The 22066-nt window shown below is 30.1% G+C and overlaps 2 protein-coding genes across 2 annotated transcripts in view; both read left to right on the top strand.

Annotated features, from left to right (window-relative positions):
* The window catches only part of LOC130820314 (uncharacterized), a 12880-nt gene extending 9901 nt beyond the window's left edge, over positions 1-2979 (top strand). Inside the window, exon 3 of the mRNA XM_057685636.1 lies at positions 1391-2979. Coding sequence (XP_057541619.1) covers positions 1391-1393 — 3 coding nt within the window. The 3' untranslated portion in view covers positions 1394-2979. The remainder of the gene's footprint in view (positions 1-1390) is intronic.
* A 7106-nt stretch (positions 2980-10085) lies between these two features.
* Positions 10086-13300, top strand: LOC130820313 (uncharacterized). The gene is made up of 5 exons (XM_057685634.1): positions 10086-10481; positions 10578-10703; positions 11305-11553; positions 11726-11890; positions 12671-13300. The coding sequence occupies exons 1-5, from the start codon at positions 10347-10349 to the stop codon at positions 13058-13060; spliced, it is 1065 nt and encodes a 354-aa protein (XP_057541617.1). The 5' UTR covers positions 10086-10346; the 3' UTR covers positions 13061-13300.
* The last annotated feature ends 8766 nt before the right edge of the window (positions 13301-22066 follow it).

Raw genomic sequence — 22066 nt, 5'->3', positions numbered from 1 at the left:
TCTCCAATTTCCAGTTTTGTTAGAACATCCAACTTAGGAACAGTAGACCTGGTGTCTCCATTTTAAATCTCAAGCGATATACTTCTTCTAACATCTTTCGGATCCTTTTGACACGTACATTTTCATGAACCAAGCCATAGGTACTATCAACGATAAATCACGACCGGATATCGACCTGCACACAATCTCTAAAAACATATTTGTTTAAATAAAGTGTAGTCATCATCAAAACTCAAGAGGTCCAACAGAAATTATTGTTGAACAATGAATTTAATCTCAAAGATGGTTCATAAGAATTATATAAATTTGGTCATTGATATTTAATAGGCAATATACCATTTGGAATTCATGTGTTGATGAATTTTGGTAAATCTCGTAGGGTTAGGAAAATGGTAAAAAAAAATCTGTTTTTGGAGCACTTTTTGGCTTGAAAATAGGTTAAAAATACTTAGAGTACATTATCAATTATGAAAATTGGTACCCGAGGGTTTTGACGCCTTTTGGACGCAACGGGTGAAGTCGGAATTTTAGTTTGACAGTGTTAACATACTGTTCTGGACAGAATACTAAATCTGAATTCTATTTGATGTTATGTTGTGATGAAGTATGTTGTGTGATCATGAATTGTTTGCAAGTGTGGCTTGATGTTAGATGTGTGTATGTGTGTGTGTGCGCGCCTTGATTGTGGTTTGAGAAAGTGTGAATATATGCTTATTCCTGTATGTACGATTGAATCGTATAGGAAGTCGATTCGTGACGGGAAGTTGATAGATTCATTTAAGATTTGCTTTTGCTTTCTTAAGGTACGTACACACAGTAAAACTTTGTATATCGTGGATTGGTTGTTATAAAGGAATAATAATAATAATAATAATAATAATAATAATATATTGAAAGTGTGAAGGTGATGTTATGCTTTCTTATTCAAGAGATATGAGTTCAATAACTTGATGAGTAGAGGTAGTATGACCTCACTAACTTTAAAGTAGACGTAGTATGATGTCGATTGGTGGAAAGATTTTACTCGCGGTTTGTAGGGGCATTATGAGCCACCGCGAGGGTATGCATACTTAACCATAGGCACCGAAGTAACGCGTGTTGCCTATGGTAGAGACTTGCTTAGGGGTTAGCTCCCCCTAATGTATTGTTTTACTCCTAAAGTTTGGGGTTTGGTTCAGCAGTATGGCCGGAAAAGTACAGTAGTATGGCTGACTGATTCAATAAATCATTTGAAATTTATTAAAAAGTAAATTGCCGACGTATGATAAGTTGCCATTGTGCTTTATGCTATAATGTTCATGTTATACGAGATGTTTTTGCTGACGTGTACCTTTGACCTTAACGATCCTGCGATGATGTTGTTTTTCCTTTCGGGGTTAATAACTAGCAGTGAGTTAAGTTGCAGGCTGAGGAGTGAGGATTACATCTGAAGAATAAAAGAGATAGAGTACGGAAGGATTTTAATTTTGAGCTTTATTAGCTTTTTAGGAATGGATTTGTTTAAGAGGCGACTTCGCTTTCGAGATATACTCCTTGGACTTTTGGTTTCATATCTTTCATCTGCTGCTAAGACTATGATATCACTAAATGATCTACAATAACTCAAGTAGAACTCGATCCGCAAGTTTTAACTTTAAAAATTTCGTTTTCTCGTGCCTTTTTGATATCTTGGTTTAACTCGGGTCCTGCTTAGTTTTCTTTTAAAATATAAAAATCTCTCTTTTTATGATCCGAGTTTTTCTAGGATGTTACAGATCAACAGGCTAAGGGACTGCCGTAGTATATTGGACTCCATGACGAAAACTAAGGTATTGTACATTACATCTGAACCATATTGGGATAGTTCAATGATGACTCACACAAGGAACAAGGATGAAGAGCAAGTTTTTGAGTCATATGCAAGCTATGACACAGATTCAGCATCAAAAGAGGAAGAACAAAAGCTCAAAGAAACAGCACAGCAGCCTTTGATCAAAGGTGGCAAACAGCTGACCTTGCAAAACTTGCCTAGTTCAACCAAGAAGGATTCAGAAGCCATGAACGATGAATTTGGAATCTTGGTACTTGGAACATCATATCTTGGTCCAAGGACATTACTTCACATCATTGAAAACCCATGGAAATCAATGGTGAAGGTCACCTACTCAATAACAACCGCACAGCAGCATGGGATTGAAACTGTTGACCAGCAGAGCTAGATGACTTGTGCTAGAGCAAGCCTAGACTCTTTAGGGAATTCAAGGGATAGAAATGGCATCTTTACACTTGGATCTTACCTACCATGATTCAAGGTTACCATTAAAAACCATTGGAAGAACCCTAGACAATTGGATGAAGGTCACCCACTCAACAGCTGGTTCAAACAAAATAGCATTGATCTTCTGACCAGCATACCTTGTGAGTCATGTCCAGATCGTATCTCTTGACCTATGGGACCACCAAGGGTAGAAATGGAATCTCTACACTAGAATCTTTCTACCAAGACTCTTAGTGATCATTATCAACCTTTGGAAGGGCACAAGAAAGTGTGTGGAAGGTCACCTGGTCAGCAAGTTGCTGTTAGAAATCAGAATGCTTAGTTTAATGTGTTTTTCATTCTTTTAAATGAGCACATGTTGTGCACGTGTTCCTTTATGACCGTTATTATTAGTTGGACGTGTCATTAGCCTTCTCATTGTATTTCCCTCGTCCCATATGTCTATAAATAGATGGCATTAGCCTTGTAATAAACAAGTTTAGATTTGAGATTTTCAGAAATAAAGTCATTGGAGTATTTCCTTTGTCTCCTTGAATGTGTATGAACATTCAACGATCTTGAGTAGTGCAAGATCAGCATCCTTTTACAACTGAGAGTAGTCCTTGGTTGTACAAAGGGAATTGTTGGCCTTGGAGGATTAAAACTCCTAGTCTTTCAATTCAAGATTCACCTTACAAAAATTGTTCTGTTTGTGTGAATCATATCACTGTTTCGTGTGTGTTTTGGGCTTGTTTGGTTGTTACATTGCGTGGATTTGAAGGCTGGTTTGCATCTTCACATTACATTGAAGAATTCCACCCCAAACACGCATCAACATCACACTTTCTTATGCATGTTATTTTAACGTTAGATTATTTTTATATGTTAACTTGGCTTATATGCAGATGGAATGGACTCCGTACATGACTGCTCCAAGGGCATTGCTGAATGAGTACCCACGCACCACCTTCATTGGGGGTTTCACTTGCTTTGATATTGTCGAGGTGTATTTGCCGGAGATGATAGTGCGACAGGTCGGCTTTGTGCAGGCTATTCCCCTCCCTCCTCTGAGACCGGCCAAGGCTGTACGACCGGCACACAGTACCTACTCCGTGACCTTTGCTTCTCCGCCTATGTACTTGGAGGCATGGAGTAGGTTCCCCTATAGTGTCCGCCTTGGTGATCAGGCACTTCGTCGGGCATCTGTGCCATCAGAGGCTGATCCTAGTTACGTTGACTTTCAAAGTGTGCTCCCACGCATATGTCGTCCCTGGCGAAGGAACGAGTGCTGGTTTTGGTCCAGCTGAAAGCAGATTGGAATACGTAAGTTTTTTGAATTTATTTGTTTTGTATTATGTCGTTGTATTATTTAGATGATGTTTAATATCTTATTCACACCCTTTTTCCTTTTTTTTCAGTTTCTGAATGAATGGCCGAGTCGAGTCGCTCCATTGGCGAGACTGCCTCCTGTTGCGGAAATGAACCCCCTGGAAGACATGCTTTAGATGTATACCTTAATGATGTTAAAGATTTATTTGCCAAATGGCAAGCTTTTAAGGGGCATGGCCCTTCATAGTCTATATTTAAACCTGTGATACACGGACACGGCACTGAATAGGCGTGTCGCGTGTCGGACACGGACACGCGAAAATCTGTGTCCGACACGCAAAATGAAGTGTCCAATATTTTAATATTTTTCCAGACACGCGGACACGGCAAGGACACGAAAGGGACACGGCAAAAGTCAAGGACACGTTTTTTATAAAAAAAAAAATAAAAAAAGTGAAAAAAAAATTAAATTTCAGAATAGTCACTCACAGTCACTAATACATGAATTCCCTCTCCCAGTTTCCCTTCCCTCTCAATTCCCTCTCTTGTTCTCCTCTCACTCCTCTCAACTCTCTTTCATCTAACCCTAAAAACTCTACACAACTCTTCCTCCACCTCCATTGTCGCTGCCGCACTCTCGCACCACGCCACCGCCGCCGGCTGCTCCTCCTGTCCTCCATCAGACCATCACAGACGAACAATGCCGCACTCTCTTTTGATTTTATTTAAGGTATTTTCACTCTTTATCCTAAATCCTAATATTAATCTTGTTCTAATCTTTAATCTTAGTGTTAATTTTAATTTCTTGTGAATTCAAATTTGTTAATGTTGAAATTGGGTTTAAAAAATCTGGAATTGGGTTTAAGAATTCTATTTGTGAGTTTAAATTGTTTCAAAGCTATTGAAAATTTGAACCAACATTTGAAAATGTTGAAATTTTAGTAATAATTTTGTTAGAATGTTGTTTCTTGATTTTTTTTTTTTTTTGTTTATGTTGTTTGAGTGATTGAAAATTTGTTAATGTTAAATTGTTAATGTGTTTGTAATTTGAATTTTGAAAAGCTGAAATGTTGTTCTTGATTTTTTTGTATATCCTCTTTGAATATTTGTCAATTGTTATTTGTTAATGTTAAATTGTTAATGCGTTTGTAATTTGAATTTTGACTTTGGAAATCTAGAAGATTCTATTTGTCTTGGCATGGCGGATCTTTCTCTTGATGAGCCCGAGTTGGAAACTACTTTTGTAGTAGCGGAGGATGATGATGGATGTCATATGGATTGTAACAGGCTCAAATTTCTTAATCTTAATCTTCCGATTAATTATTCCGAAATTTCTTTTCGAATTCCTAATCCTTTGGTTATCTAATTCAAATCATCTTTAATTCCTAAACCTTATTCCGATTTTTGTAATTTCTTCCAAATATTAAACTTAAAAAATATATATATATTCTTAAATTTCTTTGTAAGCACTAAAATATTATTTTATTATTTTATACTACGAAAAGTAAAATTTTAATATTATATTTACGGTTTTATTAAAACGTTACGTTTCAATTTCGTTTCCTTAAACTAACTTTACTACTTATCATTTTAACTTTACAACTTTGATTTAATTATTTTATACCTAAAAATTAACTATATTTTTATTAGGCAAAATGTTAAAAAACTACCTGGTATATACCCCACTTTGCAAAAAACTAACTTAAATAAAAAATTTTGCAAAAAACTACCTTATATAATATAATTGTTTGCAAAACACTACCTTATAACGGATTATAGCCTTTGACCGCTATCTTTAACCGTTGACCCGCATGTGAGACGCACGTGATGCATTACTGTATTTAATTTTTATTATTATTATTATTATTATTATTATTATTATTATTATTATTATTATTATTATTATTATTATTATTATTATTATTATTATTATTATTATTATTATTATTATTATTAATTTTTTTTTAAAATAATAATAATAATAATAATAATAATAATAATAATAATAATAATAATAATAATAATAATAATAAAATAAATAAAATTAAAATTAAAATTAAAAATTAAAAAAAATTAATTATAATAATAATAAAAAAATATTAAAAAATTAGTTTTTTTTTTATTTTTATATTTATTATTAGTTTTTTTTATTTTTACTTTTCTTTATATTTTTATTTATTTTAAAATTTTATTATTATTATTATTATTTTATTTTTAAATAATAATAATAATAATAATAATAATAATAATAATAATAATAATAATAATAAAATAATAATAATAATAAATATAAAATATAAAAAAAATAATTTTATTTTAAATTTTTTTTAAAATTTTTATTTTATTTATTTTATTATTATTATTTTTTTTTCTTTTGTTTTTATTTTTATTTTATTATAAATTTTTATTATTATTATTTTTTTATTTAAAAAAAATAAAATAAAAAAAATAATAAGAATAAATAAAAATAAAAATAAAAATAAAAACATAAATTAAAAAAAAATTAAAAATTAAAATTAAATACAGTCATGCATCACGTGCGTCTCACATGCGGGTCAACGGTTAAAGATAGCGGTCAAAGGCCACAATCCGTTATAAGGTAGTGTTTTGCAAACAATTGTATTATATAAGGTAGTTTTTTGCAAAAATTTTTATTTAAGGTAGTTTTAACTTTAAGTATAGTTTTAACTAAAATTTTCTAAGTAAACTATCATATTTTCATAATGAAACCTTAATCATACTTTCCTACTAATCTAAAACATTTCACTAGTATAAACTAGAACAAAAATTTGATGAACCAAAATCCTTTTTACATCAATCCATAATGTTCATCACTTACACAAGCTATCACCATTTCCTTACACAAGTTAACCTTCTTCTACACTCCAAACTCTTACACATCCACTTACACACTCCAACTCTTACACATTCACTTACACTCTAAATCACTTACAGAAGTTAACCTTCTTTTTCATACAATCTTATGAACTAAAAAGTTGCCCAAAACCCATTATAAATACCCCTCCTTAGCCATGAGATGACTTGCACCCCCATCATCAAATCTTTATACCATTCTTTCTTATATCTTCACTTCATTAACATCTTACTAACTTTATACCCTTTTTATTTGTTGAAGAATCAAATGAAGATGGAGCTTGATCTTATCACTTCTTAAGCCAATAATCATCAACTTTTAAAAATTCAAGTATTATCTTTTGGAGCTTGGATATCATTTTCTTTTGAGTAATTGAAGATCTACTTCTTTGAAGCTTGGAACCTTGAAGACTTTCTCTTTTGGAGCTTATTTCTTTGAGTTCTTATTTTCTTATTATTATTCTCTTACTTGGTTTAGCACCACCTTCGGAGGAAAATGGTACACATTTTCTTAACTCTCTCGTTATGTGATATTTATTTATGGTTACTTCATAATATAAAAGCATAATCAACATGATTTTATTTTAATCATTTAAACTTTACATGGTAATATTAAAGTCATATCCAGTTAAGTGATATTTTCGTCAAAACAATAATACTTTTGGGACACTCGAAAAAAAAAGTCATATATATGAAAATCTTTGATTGATATGATAATATAGATATATATGAATTTTACTAGTTAAATAAACTTATGTCTTTAAAATGATTCCATATTATCTTGGTGTTTTGATAAATTTTTAATCGGTTTATTGGTAAAATAGTCAAACAAATATGTTAAAATGCTTAGCGTTGTTTTTCTCGAAAACTCATTTCATTTAGATTTTGGACCTTTAATAACTTGTCGGATTATGTTTTTTATAGTTATGATAGATCCGTTTTACTATTTTACTGATTATTTGATAAAATACGTTATTAATATTACTCTTGACTTTTATGATTATTTATGACATAATAATGACTTAGTTTAGCCTCAGGAATCTTAGTAGAGCTACGAAAATTTGTTATTTAATTAATATTAATTTATTAGATACTAGTAATTTTTTCTATTAAAAGGGTAGAATTATCAAAATTTTGACTAGTGCCAGTTTGACTTATAAGAATGTAAACTATTTCGGTTTAGAGTCTTGTTTGATATTGCATGATATTGATTATATGACTCTGATAGTAAGGTAACGTCGAACCATGGACCGGCATGTAAAATCCCGGCGTCCGTGTTAGCCGGCACGTAAAATGCAGTGTCAGACAGGAGGTCCGAGAAAAACTCATCCTGTGAAGTCTCGAGCATAACAGTATTGAGAGGAGTGACGACTCCCACCACAGTTAGGGTTTAGGACTACGGTCCTCACCTAACCAGACCCTTACATATATCAGTTGTCATTATTGTTGTGATCTTGGGATGTGCTATGATGGTAAAGTTATGAGGCTTAATTGAATTTGATTAAATAAGCATTAAGGTCACCAAGTATTTAGTAGCAGTAATGAACTTCTGCAAGTATTGAGAATGTAACTTAATGGCTTAGTAAAGGTCAATAATGAGTAATAACCTTCTATATTGTGCTTGATGATTATTTTGTAAGCATGATTTAACTATCGCATCATAAGCTTGTTGAGAAAATTGTACTCGGCTTTATCGCTAACCGATTTAATCGGCTGTCATCCGTATTATCGATGACAGTATTTTGCAGGAAAATTTAGCTCAGGTTTCGATCCAGGCCGCAACTTTAATTATTCTATCGAAGACTTAGCTTCAATGATTTTACTTGATGACTATATTGTACTTATGTTTTTTTTATCGTATTTAAGTAAACTTTATTTTATATTTTCTCAGTTGTAAGATATTTTTTTACTTACTTTTTGAACGATTTTAGTTTAAATGGTTTTTAGCAGTTCGGCGTTTTACACTTCCGCATTATTTATCTTAAGTATAATTATTAATGTTAATTATGTATCGAGAGTGCCGCTCCTACTACACGGATGATGTGTGATCATCAAACTTAAATTTACCTATTTATTTGGTTTTCTTTGATTTGGTTTGTATGACTATTTTTAAATACTCATGTTGTTTATTTGGTACTTATTTGCATTTTATGCGAGTTTTATGTTTTTAAAGTGTTTATTTACAAATATCAAATGAAAGATTATAAAATTATCTTTAATTTGATATATTTATTATATTACCATTTTCGTGTCCCCGTGTCCGCCATTTTTAAGTTGGCGTTTTTTTGTACTCGTGTCGTGTCCGTGTTCGTGTCCGTGTCCGTGTCCGTTTTAGTGCAACCTAGATTTAAACTAATTTACGTTAATGCGTTTATTTATTTACATCAACGCTTTTTACATTAAATTTAATTTAATTCATGTTTACATCAATGCTTTTATTAGTTTACAACATTAGTATACATATTGAATTTCATTTACAATTTCTATAGTAATGACGTACACAATAGTATAACTATGGACTATCGCATCGGCCCAACTATGTAATTCATCTAAGGAATCAAATTCACTATCCATTACAAATCTACCGGAGTAATCTACGTTGTCTCCTAAGTTTTCAAAGTCCTGCAAATTTGAAATATGAAACAAACCATACATTAAGTCATCAAAAAATTATATATACAAATATTAATAATAAAAACATTCAATACTAAATAAAAATTATAAATTATTTTAATAATTAATATTAAAATATTAGTAATACAAATTAATATTAATTAAAAATTATAATTAAGTTAAATAATGAATATTAAAATAATAACAATACAAAAAATATAATAAATTAATTGAAACAATAATAAAACAAATTAATATTAAATAATAAGAAAATAATAATAATAATAACATATAATTATAAATTATTTAAATAAATAATAACAAAATAATAGTAATGTTAATAATATAAATTACTTACATTAATAATAATAATAATAATAATAATAATAATAATAATAATAATAATAATAATACTTGAAATAATAATAATAATAATAATAATAATAATAATAATAATAATAATAATAATAATAATAATAATAATAACAATAATAATAATAAGAATAATAATATAAATAAAATTAATAAATTATTATTTTTTTTAAAAAACGAAAAAAAATATAAGGTACTCGCAGGAAAACCGCGAGCCAACTGCGGCTCAGTCGCACAGCCGCGGTCCAGCTGCGGTTTTCCTGCGACTTTTTATTTTATTTTATTTTTATTTATTTATTAAAATTTAAAAAAATACGATTCGAATAAAAATTAACTCGATTAATTGTTTGCGGAATGAATTTTTTAGTTTTGTTTCAAAAATTTAATATTGTAATTTTGTTTTTTAAGTGCGATAAAGGAGTTATTTAGTGAGATTAGAGTACATGTAAGAAATTTTAACTTCAGTGACAAATTCGTAATTTTTTAAAGTCTAAGAACAAATTCGCAATTTCATCGGAAAGTGACAATAAAATGAAAAGGGGTGGCAATGTTTAATAAGTCGGTCAATAAATGCACAAGGCTCCCACAATAATTGACATCCATATCAAATAGAAGTATTTTGTGTAAATTTTTTTTTTCAATTTATTTAATAATCTCAATAAAAGTAAAAGTCTTCAATTTATTATTCCCGTTGTTTAAAATCATAACATTGGAAAGTGCAAATCCAGTTTCATTTTCTCCAACAAAGACAAAACTAGCCGTTACACCCTCCATTTTATCTCCCCACCACCATTGCTCTACTCTAGTCTCTATCTGTTGGAAGTTTCATTCTCAGCTATCTTTCTCTCTGTAGATATCTCCCTTTCTCTCTCTGTCTCTGTGCACCTTTAATTTTAAGCAGTATCAGGATTAGGGTTTGTCAATGGCGAATTTAGCTTCTCCGCAGAACACGATTAGTCCCAATTCAGATAAGCATTTCTGGAACACTTTACATAAAAGGGTTGAATCGATTCTTGAAACTCGAAAAACTGATCCATCATGTTCGATTTCCTCTACGGTAATCTTAATTATTGTTGTGGAGATTTTGTTTTTTAGTTTATCCGATTTTTTGATTTTTCATTCAATTAATGATTGTTTATTGATTATGGAATAGAATTGTGGAGGACTGAATCCTAGAGGTAAGAAATTGAAGGAGGATTCTATGCTTTTGATCAGAGGTTTTGATTCAGTTGCTTCTTCATTATCTACACTTACAGCCAATCTGGAAAATGCCCTTCAGGTACCTTTTTTAGATCGTCCATTACTTTATTTCAGATTTTCTGAATTTTTTCTTTTATTAATCGTTACACTTTATAATTTTGGGATGAAATTTACGTGTCTTTGAAATTTGTTCAGCTCGCATTTCTGATTATATGTTGGTAATGTCAATAAGTCCGACCAAATTAACATTAATCATCTCATATTCCGAAAATCAGCTAAAATAAGATAATGTCAGTTTCATTTTATTTTTTTCCCACCAATAACAATCAACAAAAACCATTAAAGGCACCCCTTTTAGGGTCAGGTGAGACCGAGAATTAAATTTAATATTCTATTCGGAAAAAGTCATACTTACTCACTTAAACTTAGTTAAAGAGTCGGATGTATTCAATTTTATAATCGTAATAAAAATACTAAAAAATTTATTTTATCAATTTTTATTGTGAATCATTATTTGGAAGTTCACTTGATTAACATAAGATCTCAAATGTAATCGCTTAGGATCGAAGGTCTTGAAATTATAAAAAATGAAAATATCACTTCATTTATTTTAGTATTTTAATATGAATTATTTTTCAACTAAGTGTTATTAAAAACCAAATTTGATGTTACTCTTACAGGGAGCAAGAGAAGTAGCAAAACCATCACTTTTGACTGAGATAACACCCAACAATCGAAATGGAAACAATAACAATGACAATGTAGCAGTGGAAGATCAAAAACCAGATGGAGAAAAAAAGGGAATGAAGAGAAAACTTGATGCACAGGATTGTTGCACTTCTTTAGAAAAGCGTGAAAAGACAGCTTCTGATGATCAAAAACAGAACAACTATCAAGCAGAGATGAACCACCTAAAGAAAATAAAAAATGTACCAAAAATTTCCTTAACTTGCTTAAATTATACTTCAACCGCTCATAGAATTTGTTACATTTGCTTAAAAAAAGGTCGCACATTGAAGATGCAAATGTAGTATGTTCAATGGGACAGAGCGAGCAGAGTACCCATTTTGAGCCTGACTGTGACTGTGACATTTCTTGCAGCTTGCAGTTGCTTTGGCAACAAAATCAGCCTCATTAGCCAGAGAGCTGAAATCAGTGAAATCTGACATGGGTTTTCTGCAAGAGAGATGTGCATTGCTTGAGGAGGAAAATCTGAGACTTAGAGATGGGTTTGGAAAAGGAGATAGACCAGATGATGATGATCTGGTAATAATCAGACAAAAACTTAAAACTGTTCATTCAATTTACTGATGTGTTTAGGTTTTATATTAATGATAGTCTATCATAAAATGAAAATTGTTCATTTGATGCTCAAAATTTATGCTTTTTTGGTTTCATATTTGAATTAACTATTAAAGTGGTCATTAAATTATGTACACTTGCTAAAAGGTATACATATGATCCACAAACTCTACATAGGTGCAGAGGTGGTCCTTTTGGGCATGTTGCCTCTTAGGGTCTCAGTTCACATGAGCTTACTGTTTTTTTAGTGTAACTACTTGTTTTCATAAATTTCTTGGTAGAGTTCTAGTTTTTTAGGATCTAATTGACCATATTCCTCTATAATCTTCCCTCAGACCTTGCTTTTATAAGCAGGATTTACCGAGTATGAATATGATATGGTACTTTTTAGGGTGTAATTGACCATATTCCTCTGCCCTCTCTTACGAGAGGGTACAAGTATGGTTTGTTTATCATCTAGTCCTGGACCACCTTGACTTTATAAGCGGGATTTACTAAGTATGATTATGGTATGATACTTGTTTTCATAAATTGTTGTTGGTCCGGTTCATTGCATATACAATGTATATTAAATGTAATAATCAAGGGTCAGTCGGAAACTACCTCTTGTTATCAAGTATCACTAACAAAAGAATGGTACATTCCACTCCCCCAAAACCATATAATATTGTGTTAATTGAAATTTGTTGTTGGTCTGATTAAAGGAAAAGGAAATGAATTTGATTGTGTATGTTTGAATAACAGGTAAGACTTCAGTTAGAGGCATTACTAGCTGAGAAAGCAAGATTAGCCACAGAGAATGCAAATCTAACAAGGGACAACCAATGCCTTAGACAACTAGTTGAGTATCATCAATTTGCTTCTGAAGATCTATCTGCATCATATGAGCAAGCAGTCCAAGGACTTTGCTTAGATTTCTCTTCACCATTACCACAATATGAGGAGGATGAAACTCCTAATCCTAGGAAAAAAAGCATCTTTGAGTTCCCAACTTGTCTAGAGAAGAGTTTTGATGCACAAGATGAGGATGATTTACATGAATCAGAAACCACTAGTCCTAGGAAAGACATCTTTGAGTTCCCAACTTGTTTAGATAAGAGTTTTGATGAGGAAAAAGTCTTGCTAAAAGATTGATTGTTGGTTGATTAACCATTTTAATCAGCCCATTTCCTCTCTTTAATTCCTCATTATTGGAATTTGTATTTGTATTTCTTTTCTAATGTAAACTTTCATGGATATTGAGCTATATAATGCTCAGTCTTGTATTATTATCATCATGATATTTTGCATCAACAAAGATATGTGGTATCAGATGAGCAAGCAGTCCAAGGCCTTCAGTTGTGGCATTTGTCATTGTAGACACCAAAAGTTTAATTTTGTTTTTTTTTTTTTATATTTTGCCGGTTATCAAGTTCAGTTATTCTAAAAAAACTACAGTATTGAAATTTGCTTTTTATAAACTACAACCTTTAAGTTATGAAAGGCAACATCGATATAGCCAAATCTTTGGAATTCGATGACTTGTGCTCAAAATACCCTTTGACTAGACCCAACTCACTTACAACTAACCCACATCTCAAACCACGCCTCATCACAACCTTCATAACTTCCCCTCCCCTCTATTATTTTCTGTCTCCTCCTTCAAACTTTTCTTCCATGGAAGCTCTCACCCACCTACATCTCCGTCCCTATTTTTCTCCAACCACAAGTTTGTATCAATGTCAACTTTCTTAACTTAAAATTTATAATTCGCTAAAAGTAAACTTTAGATTGCAATTTCTAAAACAACTAAAAAATGTAATTAGCAAACATTAAAAAGTTTTAATGTCTAGTCACATCTTGCATTAACAAAGACACGTGGCATCATATGAGCAAGCAGTCCAAGAAATTAAGTTAGCTTTTATCGATTTACGGTGAGAAATCTCACCTTTAAATTATCTTTGCCCTTAGTTTGCTCTCAACATATTAATAAGGTATACTGAAGTAAATAAAGGGTAAATATTGAATTATTAGAAAATAAAAGGATATGTTGATAACACACTAAAAACAAATGTTAGATTATTAGAAAATAAAAGGTATGCTTACATCAAACTTAAGGACATATATTGAATTATTGAAAGTAATTCAAAAATAAAATATTTACATTGAATAGATAAAATGTTGGATTAATAATATTAATATTTCCAAATTTTATGAGCAAAATCATAGAATTATAAAGAAACGTGTCATCATAATATTTGATTACATATTTAGGGCCTGTTTGGTATAAAAATTTTGGGCCCAAGTAAGGGAATCATTTAATCCAATCTCTTACCCAATGTTTGGTATAGAATTATTTTAACCCAATCCATTACCTCAAGGAATCAATTACCTCAAGGAATCCATTACCCTTATTTTGTTACTAGTCCATTTACTCCAATAACGAAACACTTCACTTTCTATTTCCTGCTAATTACTTCCTCTCTACTCAAATTACATACTTTTTTTCAGTTTTGCTCCTGTGTTCGTTCAAATCTCCTTCAACAAGACAAAAATTCTGGTATGTTTTCTCTAAATTTTTTGATATTTACTCCTTTTGATTCTTTGATGTTAATTTTCTCCTGTTCTGAATTTAATTTTTTTTTGCTCAATTTGGTTGTGTAAGATGAACCCTAATTTTTTTGAACTGTTTACAATTTTCTGTGATTCTACCTTATTTTGATCTGTGGTATTTGATTAGTATGATTTTCTTCTGTTTGTTGTTTAATTTTTTGATTAGGCAAACTGGGGTTTCAACTACTCCTGTTCAGAGGAATAATGCAATTCTTGTGAGCCATAGGCAGGTACTCTATTTTTCTGGGGTTTTGAGCAAAATTGATGCGTTGTTGCATTTTTTGGTTGATTATATTTTTGATTAATCAGTATCAGAATGTAATTGATGTATCAAGTATTTTGGCGATAAAACATATTTACTTGTTTGTCTTCACGAGCTACCTCTTTACCGATATTACAGTTAAAAAATTATTTGATGCACTCATTACTAATCTTTTCTAACCTAACCATAAGAGATTGTGATGGAATGAATATTATTTTGGGTAAAGGAGTGCTTTTATCTGTGTTGTGTTGAATTGCTAATGAGGTCAATATATTTGGAGCAAATTCCATATTTTTGAAAACTAATTTGGCTCATCATGTTTTATTACTGAATATATATGTAATTTTGAGGTTCTAAAGTTGGATTTTTTTAGTAAAAAGATTGAATTTCAATGAAATAAGGTGGGCTATATGTATACCAGTGAAAGCTAAGTTGGTTTTAAATGATGCCTGAAGTTCCTTTTATCTTAGCTTTAAATCTTGGATGAGAACAGTTGGTTCATGAACAATAGAACATGCTCTTATAGAACCAAAATTATGATGGCTATATTTGTTAAGTTGCTTAGTTATTGTGAAAAAATTAGGGGTTGGGGTTCCTACTTCTTTCTTGAAATATATTACATAAGCTTCCATTCATTGTTTTTCTACATATGGCACCTCTTCTCTGTCTTTACTGACTATTTTCCCTATGCAATCTAGTCACCTGGTTTAAACATAGTATTTGATTCTTTAGCATAAATCCTCCATTAACGTATTTTTATGAAAACGATACACATCAATACTTGATTACTGGAATTTCTATCCTCCAAGCATTATTTGATTCTTTGAATATTTTCCTTTTTGTTCTATGAAATTCCAAATGGAACAATTTATGGAACTATCTTTTTTCAGCTATATTTAATTGACCTTATCCAATAATTATGCTTGTATATATGACAAGTGTTGTACAGCTTCTAATTAATTCTCATAAATGGATCGAATTATGCAATCCTTACGGAGAAAAAGACATCTAAAACAACTTCAATTGGTAGTAACAAATGTAGTTGTAGTTCTTATGATGTATTGGGTTTGGTATATGACAAGTTTTTCTACGGTTAGGGGTGTTCAATTGATCCAAAGTAAAAGAGATAGAAAAATATTGCGCTTAAAAATTATGCATCACTTAATACAAGAAAGTGATGTGCATTGCAAAGTGAACTTCGGGTTAATAGACAAACCTTTAATATTATTTGTGAGATGCTTAAGGAGATTGGAGGCCTCTAATATATAATAGACAAACCTTTAATATATAATAGACAAATCTTGATGAGATAGTTGCCATGTTTTTGTACACTTTAGCTCACCATAAAAAAAAAGATCTATTGCTCACTTTTTCATAAGTGGAGAAACCGTGAGTCGGCAATTCAACTTATGTCTGAGGGCTATTGTAACAAGAGAGGCAATCTCAATACATAATTAACAGTTAATAATAATGTTTAATACAAAAAAAATATTGCGGAAGTCTCAAAATGCAGAATTGTTAAAAACTTTAAATCATAAAACTAAAACTGTTTAAAACAAAAGTAAAATATTACCTCTGATAAGAAATATTGTTTGCTCAAAAAGAAAAAAAAATACATCATCATCAAGTGATCAATAAAGATACAAAAAGCAGCTAAGTTCTCGATAAATAGTAATTGCTGCGGCCTGGATCGGAACCTGAACTAAATCCTGCAAAATGCTGTCATCCATGATACGGATGACAGCCGATTGAATCGGTCAGCGCTTAACGCCGAGCATAACTTCCTATCCAGCTCAAAATACGAAAATTATACGCTACATTTACAAAATAATAATTTAAGTACAAACTTATACTTAATTGACACCACCGTATATTTTTACCATGTTCTTTTTCTGTTACATACTTTTAAGTCATTAAGATACCATTCTCGATCTTGACAGAAGTACGTTACTGCCACTTATACAATTCGATAATCTTAACACTTGAGTAAGTTCATTTGGTTAATACTCATAACCGTACCATGCATCATAGCATCAACACTAATCAAGTTTATCAGTGATCAACAAGCACATCAATATGACACCTGATATATGTAAGGGTCTGGTTAGGTGAGAACCGCAGTCCTAAACCTTAACTGTGGTGGGAGTCGTCACCCCTCCAATACAATATTTATGCTCGAGCACTACAGGATAGGTAGCGAACCCCCTGTCTTACACCGCATTTTACGTATCGGCCAACACAGACGCCGGGATTTTACATGCCGGTCCATGGTTCTACATTACCTTACTATCAGGGTCATTCAATCAATACATTTCACACAAGTACATCACATTTTTATTACTCCAAGTTGACTTTGAATTTTAATTTGACCAACCTAAGTGGTAACTTCATTTATTTAATATAATTCTTAATCATAACGTTTAATTCACCTTTACGTCTTTATATGTTCATTACTTAATTTTTACACATTAAATTTTATTTATAACTTTATTTTAATAGTTCACTAAATTCACACTAATAACTTAATATTTTATTAATAGTCTCCAAATTAGTATTTTTCACAAGTAGCTACTAAAATCTATTTCTCTTGAAATAAGTTCCCAAAATCAAAATTTCCAACTTTAAAATAAATAAAACTTTATTCTCCTCACAAAATCAAACATTCTAATTAAAATTCAAGTTAAACTGCAACCTTTGGATAAGTTTTCAAAATTCAACGAGTTTACCAAAAAATAATTATTTCAAGTTTGGAAAAACAAGTAAACTTATTAGATTCGCAAAAATCAACATTCTAGTTATAAAACAAATAAAACTTATAATTTCACAAAAAAATCAATATTTCACACATAGTTTAAGAACAAGTTTACTAAAAATACTTTTACATCTTTTTATATAAATTTTGGTCAAATAGTTAGCAGATAAAATATTAATTTGTACTAAATAATTAAATGTCACAAAAGTTATTATTATTTTTTTAATTATGAAATCTCATATATTCAAGAAAATCACTTCAATATTTAATAACTTATAAAGCTTTCTCAAAAATAACTTTTAAGATTTTATTTTAATATTATCAGAAAAATAGCTTATAATAATATAAAAAAGTAAATCAAACTCTTTTTCTTTTTAATATGATAATGGTCGAATGGCCTATGAGTATTTCGGGGCCTTTTTTTTCACTAATAAAACAACTTCATTTAATTTATTATAGTAAATTCAAGATTTAAATAATTAACATAACCACTAAAAAACAAATAAAAAATAAAAACTTTACACAATAACTTAGAAATTTACTATAACTTTAAGGATAAACTTAAATCTCATAATAAAGTTAATAACAATATTCTTAATATAATCATACTTAGTAAAATACGTTCATAAAATAACTTACTACCTTATAAACTAGTTTGAAGGCTTATATAAACATATTAATACAAAATTCTAACATAAAATAAATTCTTAAATATAATAACATTTCTAATGTAACACATAACTCATAAATATACTAGCACTAGTTTATAACATGAATCATGCTTAATATTACTAGAATATAATTTTGCACTCAACTTCCTAAACTTGTTCAAAGACTATTAGATTAATATACCAAATATACTTTTAGCATACACATACTTAATATAATCTTGATCATAATTTCATTAAACTAACTTCCACTAAAATATATCAACATATTTCATACTTTGCATATTATAAAGTAAATATAATGTAAAATTCCACAACAAAAGTAGGGTAAGAAGTTATACCATACTAACACCAAGGATTACTACTAAGTACTAATTAGAAAATAATAAGAAATAAGATCCTCCAAGATAGATAATAATGCTCCAAAGATAATTAATCCCAACTCCCAAAATAATGATGATGATTTAAGCTAAGTAAAGAGTGTTCTAAGCTCCATGTTCTTTAATTTCTTCAATTAATAAAGATATTAATGTAGTAAGATTTTAATGAAGTGAAAATATAAGAAAGAACGTTAGAAAGATTTGATGATGGTGGTGTAAGTGATCTCATGGCTAAGGGGGGTATTTATAATGGGTTTGGGCAACTTTGTAGTTCATTAGATTGTATGAAAAAGAGTGTTAGGAGTATAGAAGAAGGTTAACTTGTGTAAGTGATTTAGAGTGTGTAAGTGAATGTGTAAGAGTTGGAGTGTGTAAGTGAATGTGTAAGAGTTTGGAGTGTAGAAGAAGGTTAGCTTGTGTAAGGAAATGGTGATAGCTTGTGTAAGTGATGAACATCATGAGTTACCATAGAAAGGATTTTGGTTCATCAAAATTTTGTTCTAATATGTACAAGTGAATATACTTTAAAATAATGGGTAAATTTGATCATGAAAATATGTAGTTTATTTAAAATTTTTCTTAAACTATACTTAATGTTAATAATAAAAATACGACTCATTTTTATGTATAAAATAATTATATCAAAATTATAAGGTTAAATAATAAGTAGTAATGTTAATTTAAGGAAGAAAGTTAAAAAGTAACGTTTTACAAAATCGTGAATATAATAATAAAAAATTACTTTTCGTACTATAAAATAATAAAATAATATTTTAGTGCTTATAAAAAGATTTTAAACAAAATACTATTTTTAAATTTAATATTTGAAAGAAATTACAACTTCGGAAAAGATTTAGGAATTAAAGATGGATTGAAATGGAAAATCAAAGGATTAGAGATTTGATTTGAAAATTCAGAATAATTAATCGGAAGATTAAAATTAAGAATTTTGAGTCTGTTACAGCTATACTAAAGTTGCATGATCATTTGCTTTACAAGCCCAAAACCAATATTAGAAGAATGTGAAGAAGAAAGGTGGAAACCTTATAAGGTACTACTTGCTTAATCATCTAATTTTTACCCATAATCTTACGTGTATTTATAAGAGTGATTTTGTTTATTTGATTTTGTAGAATTGTTTAGGAGCGTTGGATGGTACCTACATAAATGTAACTGTACATCCCCAAGATCGTGGTAAATATCGGACAAGAAAAGGTACCATTGCTATGAATGTGTTAGGTGTTTATGCACCCAACATGCAATTTATCTATGTTCTTTCGGGTTGGGAAGGCTCTGCTCATGATGTCCGTGTCCTTCGCAATGCTCTCACTAGGCCAAATGGCTTTAGGGTTCCGAGAGGTAAATTTAACATGTATTTATTAAAAGAAGAATTATATAGTTAATAAAACTCACTTTAATCATCTAATTTCAATAATTTTGAAGGTAACTATTATTTGGTCGATGGAGGGTATACAAACTGTGAGGGTTTTCTTGCTCCATATAGAGGGCAACTATATCATCTTAAGGAATGGACAGATAGACAACTACTAACTGCAGAAGAGTATTACAATATGAAGCATGCTCGAGCAAGAAATGTAATTGAAAGATGTTTTGGGTTACTTAAAGGGAGATGGAGTATACTTAGCAGCCCCTCCTTTTTCCCTATTCGAACTCAAGGATGTAACATCCGTTTTTTTAAATAATAATAATAATAATAATAATAATAATAATAATAATAATAATAATAATAAATAAATTTCAGAAATTAAAAAAAAAAAAAATAACTCCCCATTAAAAAAAAATTAATAAATCGAAATTACACATTTTGTATTTGATAAAAAAAAATTATTTCTGACCTTAGTTTTCCGGCGGTACGGCAGTCACCGGGATACCACCGACGTGCGACGACGGCCACCGGAGCCACCGCCGACCGGCACCTTCTTCCTTCTCCCTTTCTCCTTCTCTCTCTCCCTTCCCTTTCTTCTTTCTTTTCGTGGGTATCCTGGGATCAAAACCCACCTTTCTCTTTTTTTTTAGTAATCATGATTTCTTTATTTTTTTTTATTTTCTCTTTTCTTTTAACCTTTACAATTTTAAATCTTATAATAAAATGAGTTAACTATGTTATTTAAATCCTTGCTCTTTTATACTACTCTTACATTTTTAAATTACATGTTTAAAATTATTCTTTTAAATAAAGTATATAAAATGAAAAGGAGTCTTTTAATTTATTTATTTTGATGGGTTGATCGGGGTATTAAATTGAGATATATTATTTTCTCGTGTAGACAGTGGATTCGTAGACAGAGATTATTAAGAGCGTACGTTGTCTAGGATCGCATGACAAGGTAATTCTCAATGTCCATCTAATTAGGACTATCCCATTAATATTATGTACTAAGTGATAATTAATGTGTTTAAATAGAATGCATGATTTTATATGACATTATTTTGTATGATATTATGTTTTATATATTCTCAAATTATATCTACTATTATTTTTGTCAAACTTGAATTTATAATTACTATTTTGATAAAATTTATATGATTATTTTGATAACGAAATTAGATATGGCTTAATTTGAAGAGAAATATTTATAATATTATTATTTTGATGAAAGTTATATTTTTATTTTAATAATGATTTTAAATGCAATTGAATTTGAGAGAAAAATACTATGATATTAATATTGCAGTTGAATATTGTTGAGATATATTTTCTTGCAAAAACCTATGATCATAAAATAAAATGTATAATGTATGTTTGATTATATGTTTGTGTGGTCGCGACTAATTATTAAAATATATTAAATCACGTAATGTGTAACACAAGGGAAATGAAGCTCTTATATTTGTTGTGATCCAAATATAAGGGTGATGAACAGGTTGTCCAATTTGGTTAGTATAGCTGCCGACAGGTATTATTATTTCTGATACTTGATACGATGTTTGGTCTTCCTTCTATTTGTTGTGATCCAAGTAGAAGGGGTGTGCACACTAGGGTTCCCTGAGACTACTTTGTTTGCCTTGAATTATTTAGGTTGACGACCTTTTGATAAAGTAGGTATAGGGGTAAAGCCTCGGCCTACTGGCGTTCTCGTTCCCTCAAATTAAAAATTGATTATGTGGTTGCCATTATTAAATATCAAATTAATAAATTGGTTTATGTGATATTATATATATTGTTTTCTCAAATTGTTTTTCTTTTAAACTCAGCTATATATTATTTTCTAAAATTATCTTCAATTTGATTATATTTTATTTTCTTAAATCATTTTCGATTTTAATCGTTTTACGGGATGGAGTTGGAATTACTCAATTTCCTGATTTTGGGAGTTTTTCCCTTGTTTTTCTTGCATTCTTATGTTGCAGGTTATTGATTGCGTGGGAATTATAGAGTGAGGATCACTTAGAAATATAGCTTTTATTAGAGTCGTATTTCAGTTTAAATTTTACTTTAAGTTGTTTAAATTTTATTTGGATACA

This window comes from Amaranthus tricolor, chromosome 8 (genome assembly GCF_026212465.1).
Source record: "Amaranthus tricolor cultivar Red isolate AtriRed21 chromosome 8, ASM2621246v1, whole genome shotgun sequence".
Lineage (NCBI taxonomy): Eukaryota > Viridiplantae > Streptophyta > Magnoliopsida > Caryophyllales > Amaranthaceae > Amaranthus > Amaranthus tricolor.
Note: the sequence above shows the minus strand (reverse complement) of the source record. Positions and strands in the feature narration are given on the sequence as shown.

What these genes read in the sequence shown, in the direction of transcription:
- LOC130820313 (XM_057685634.1), top strand. Translation starts at nt 10,347, where the DNA reads ATGGCGAATTTAGCTTCTCCGCAGAACACGATTAGTCCCAATTCAGAT. An exon ending in ATCTGGAAAATGCCCTTCAG is followed by an intron (nt 10,704 to 11,304) that starts GTACCTTTTTTA and finishes TTACTCTTACAG; the next exon opens with GGAGCAAGAGAAGTAGCAAA. An exon ending in GACCAGATGATGATGATCTG is followed by an intron (nt 11,891 to 12,670) that starts GTAATAATCAGA and finishes TTTGAATAACAG; the next exon opens with GTAAGACTTCAGTTAGAGGC.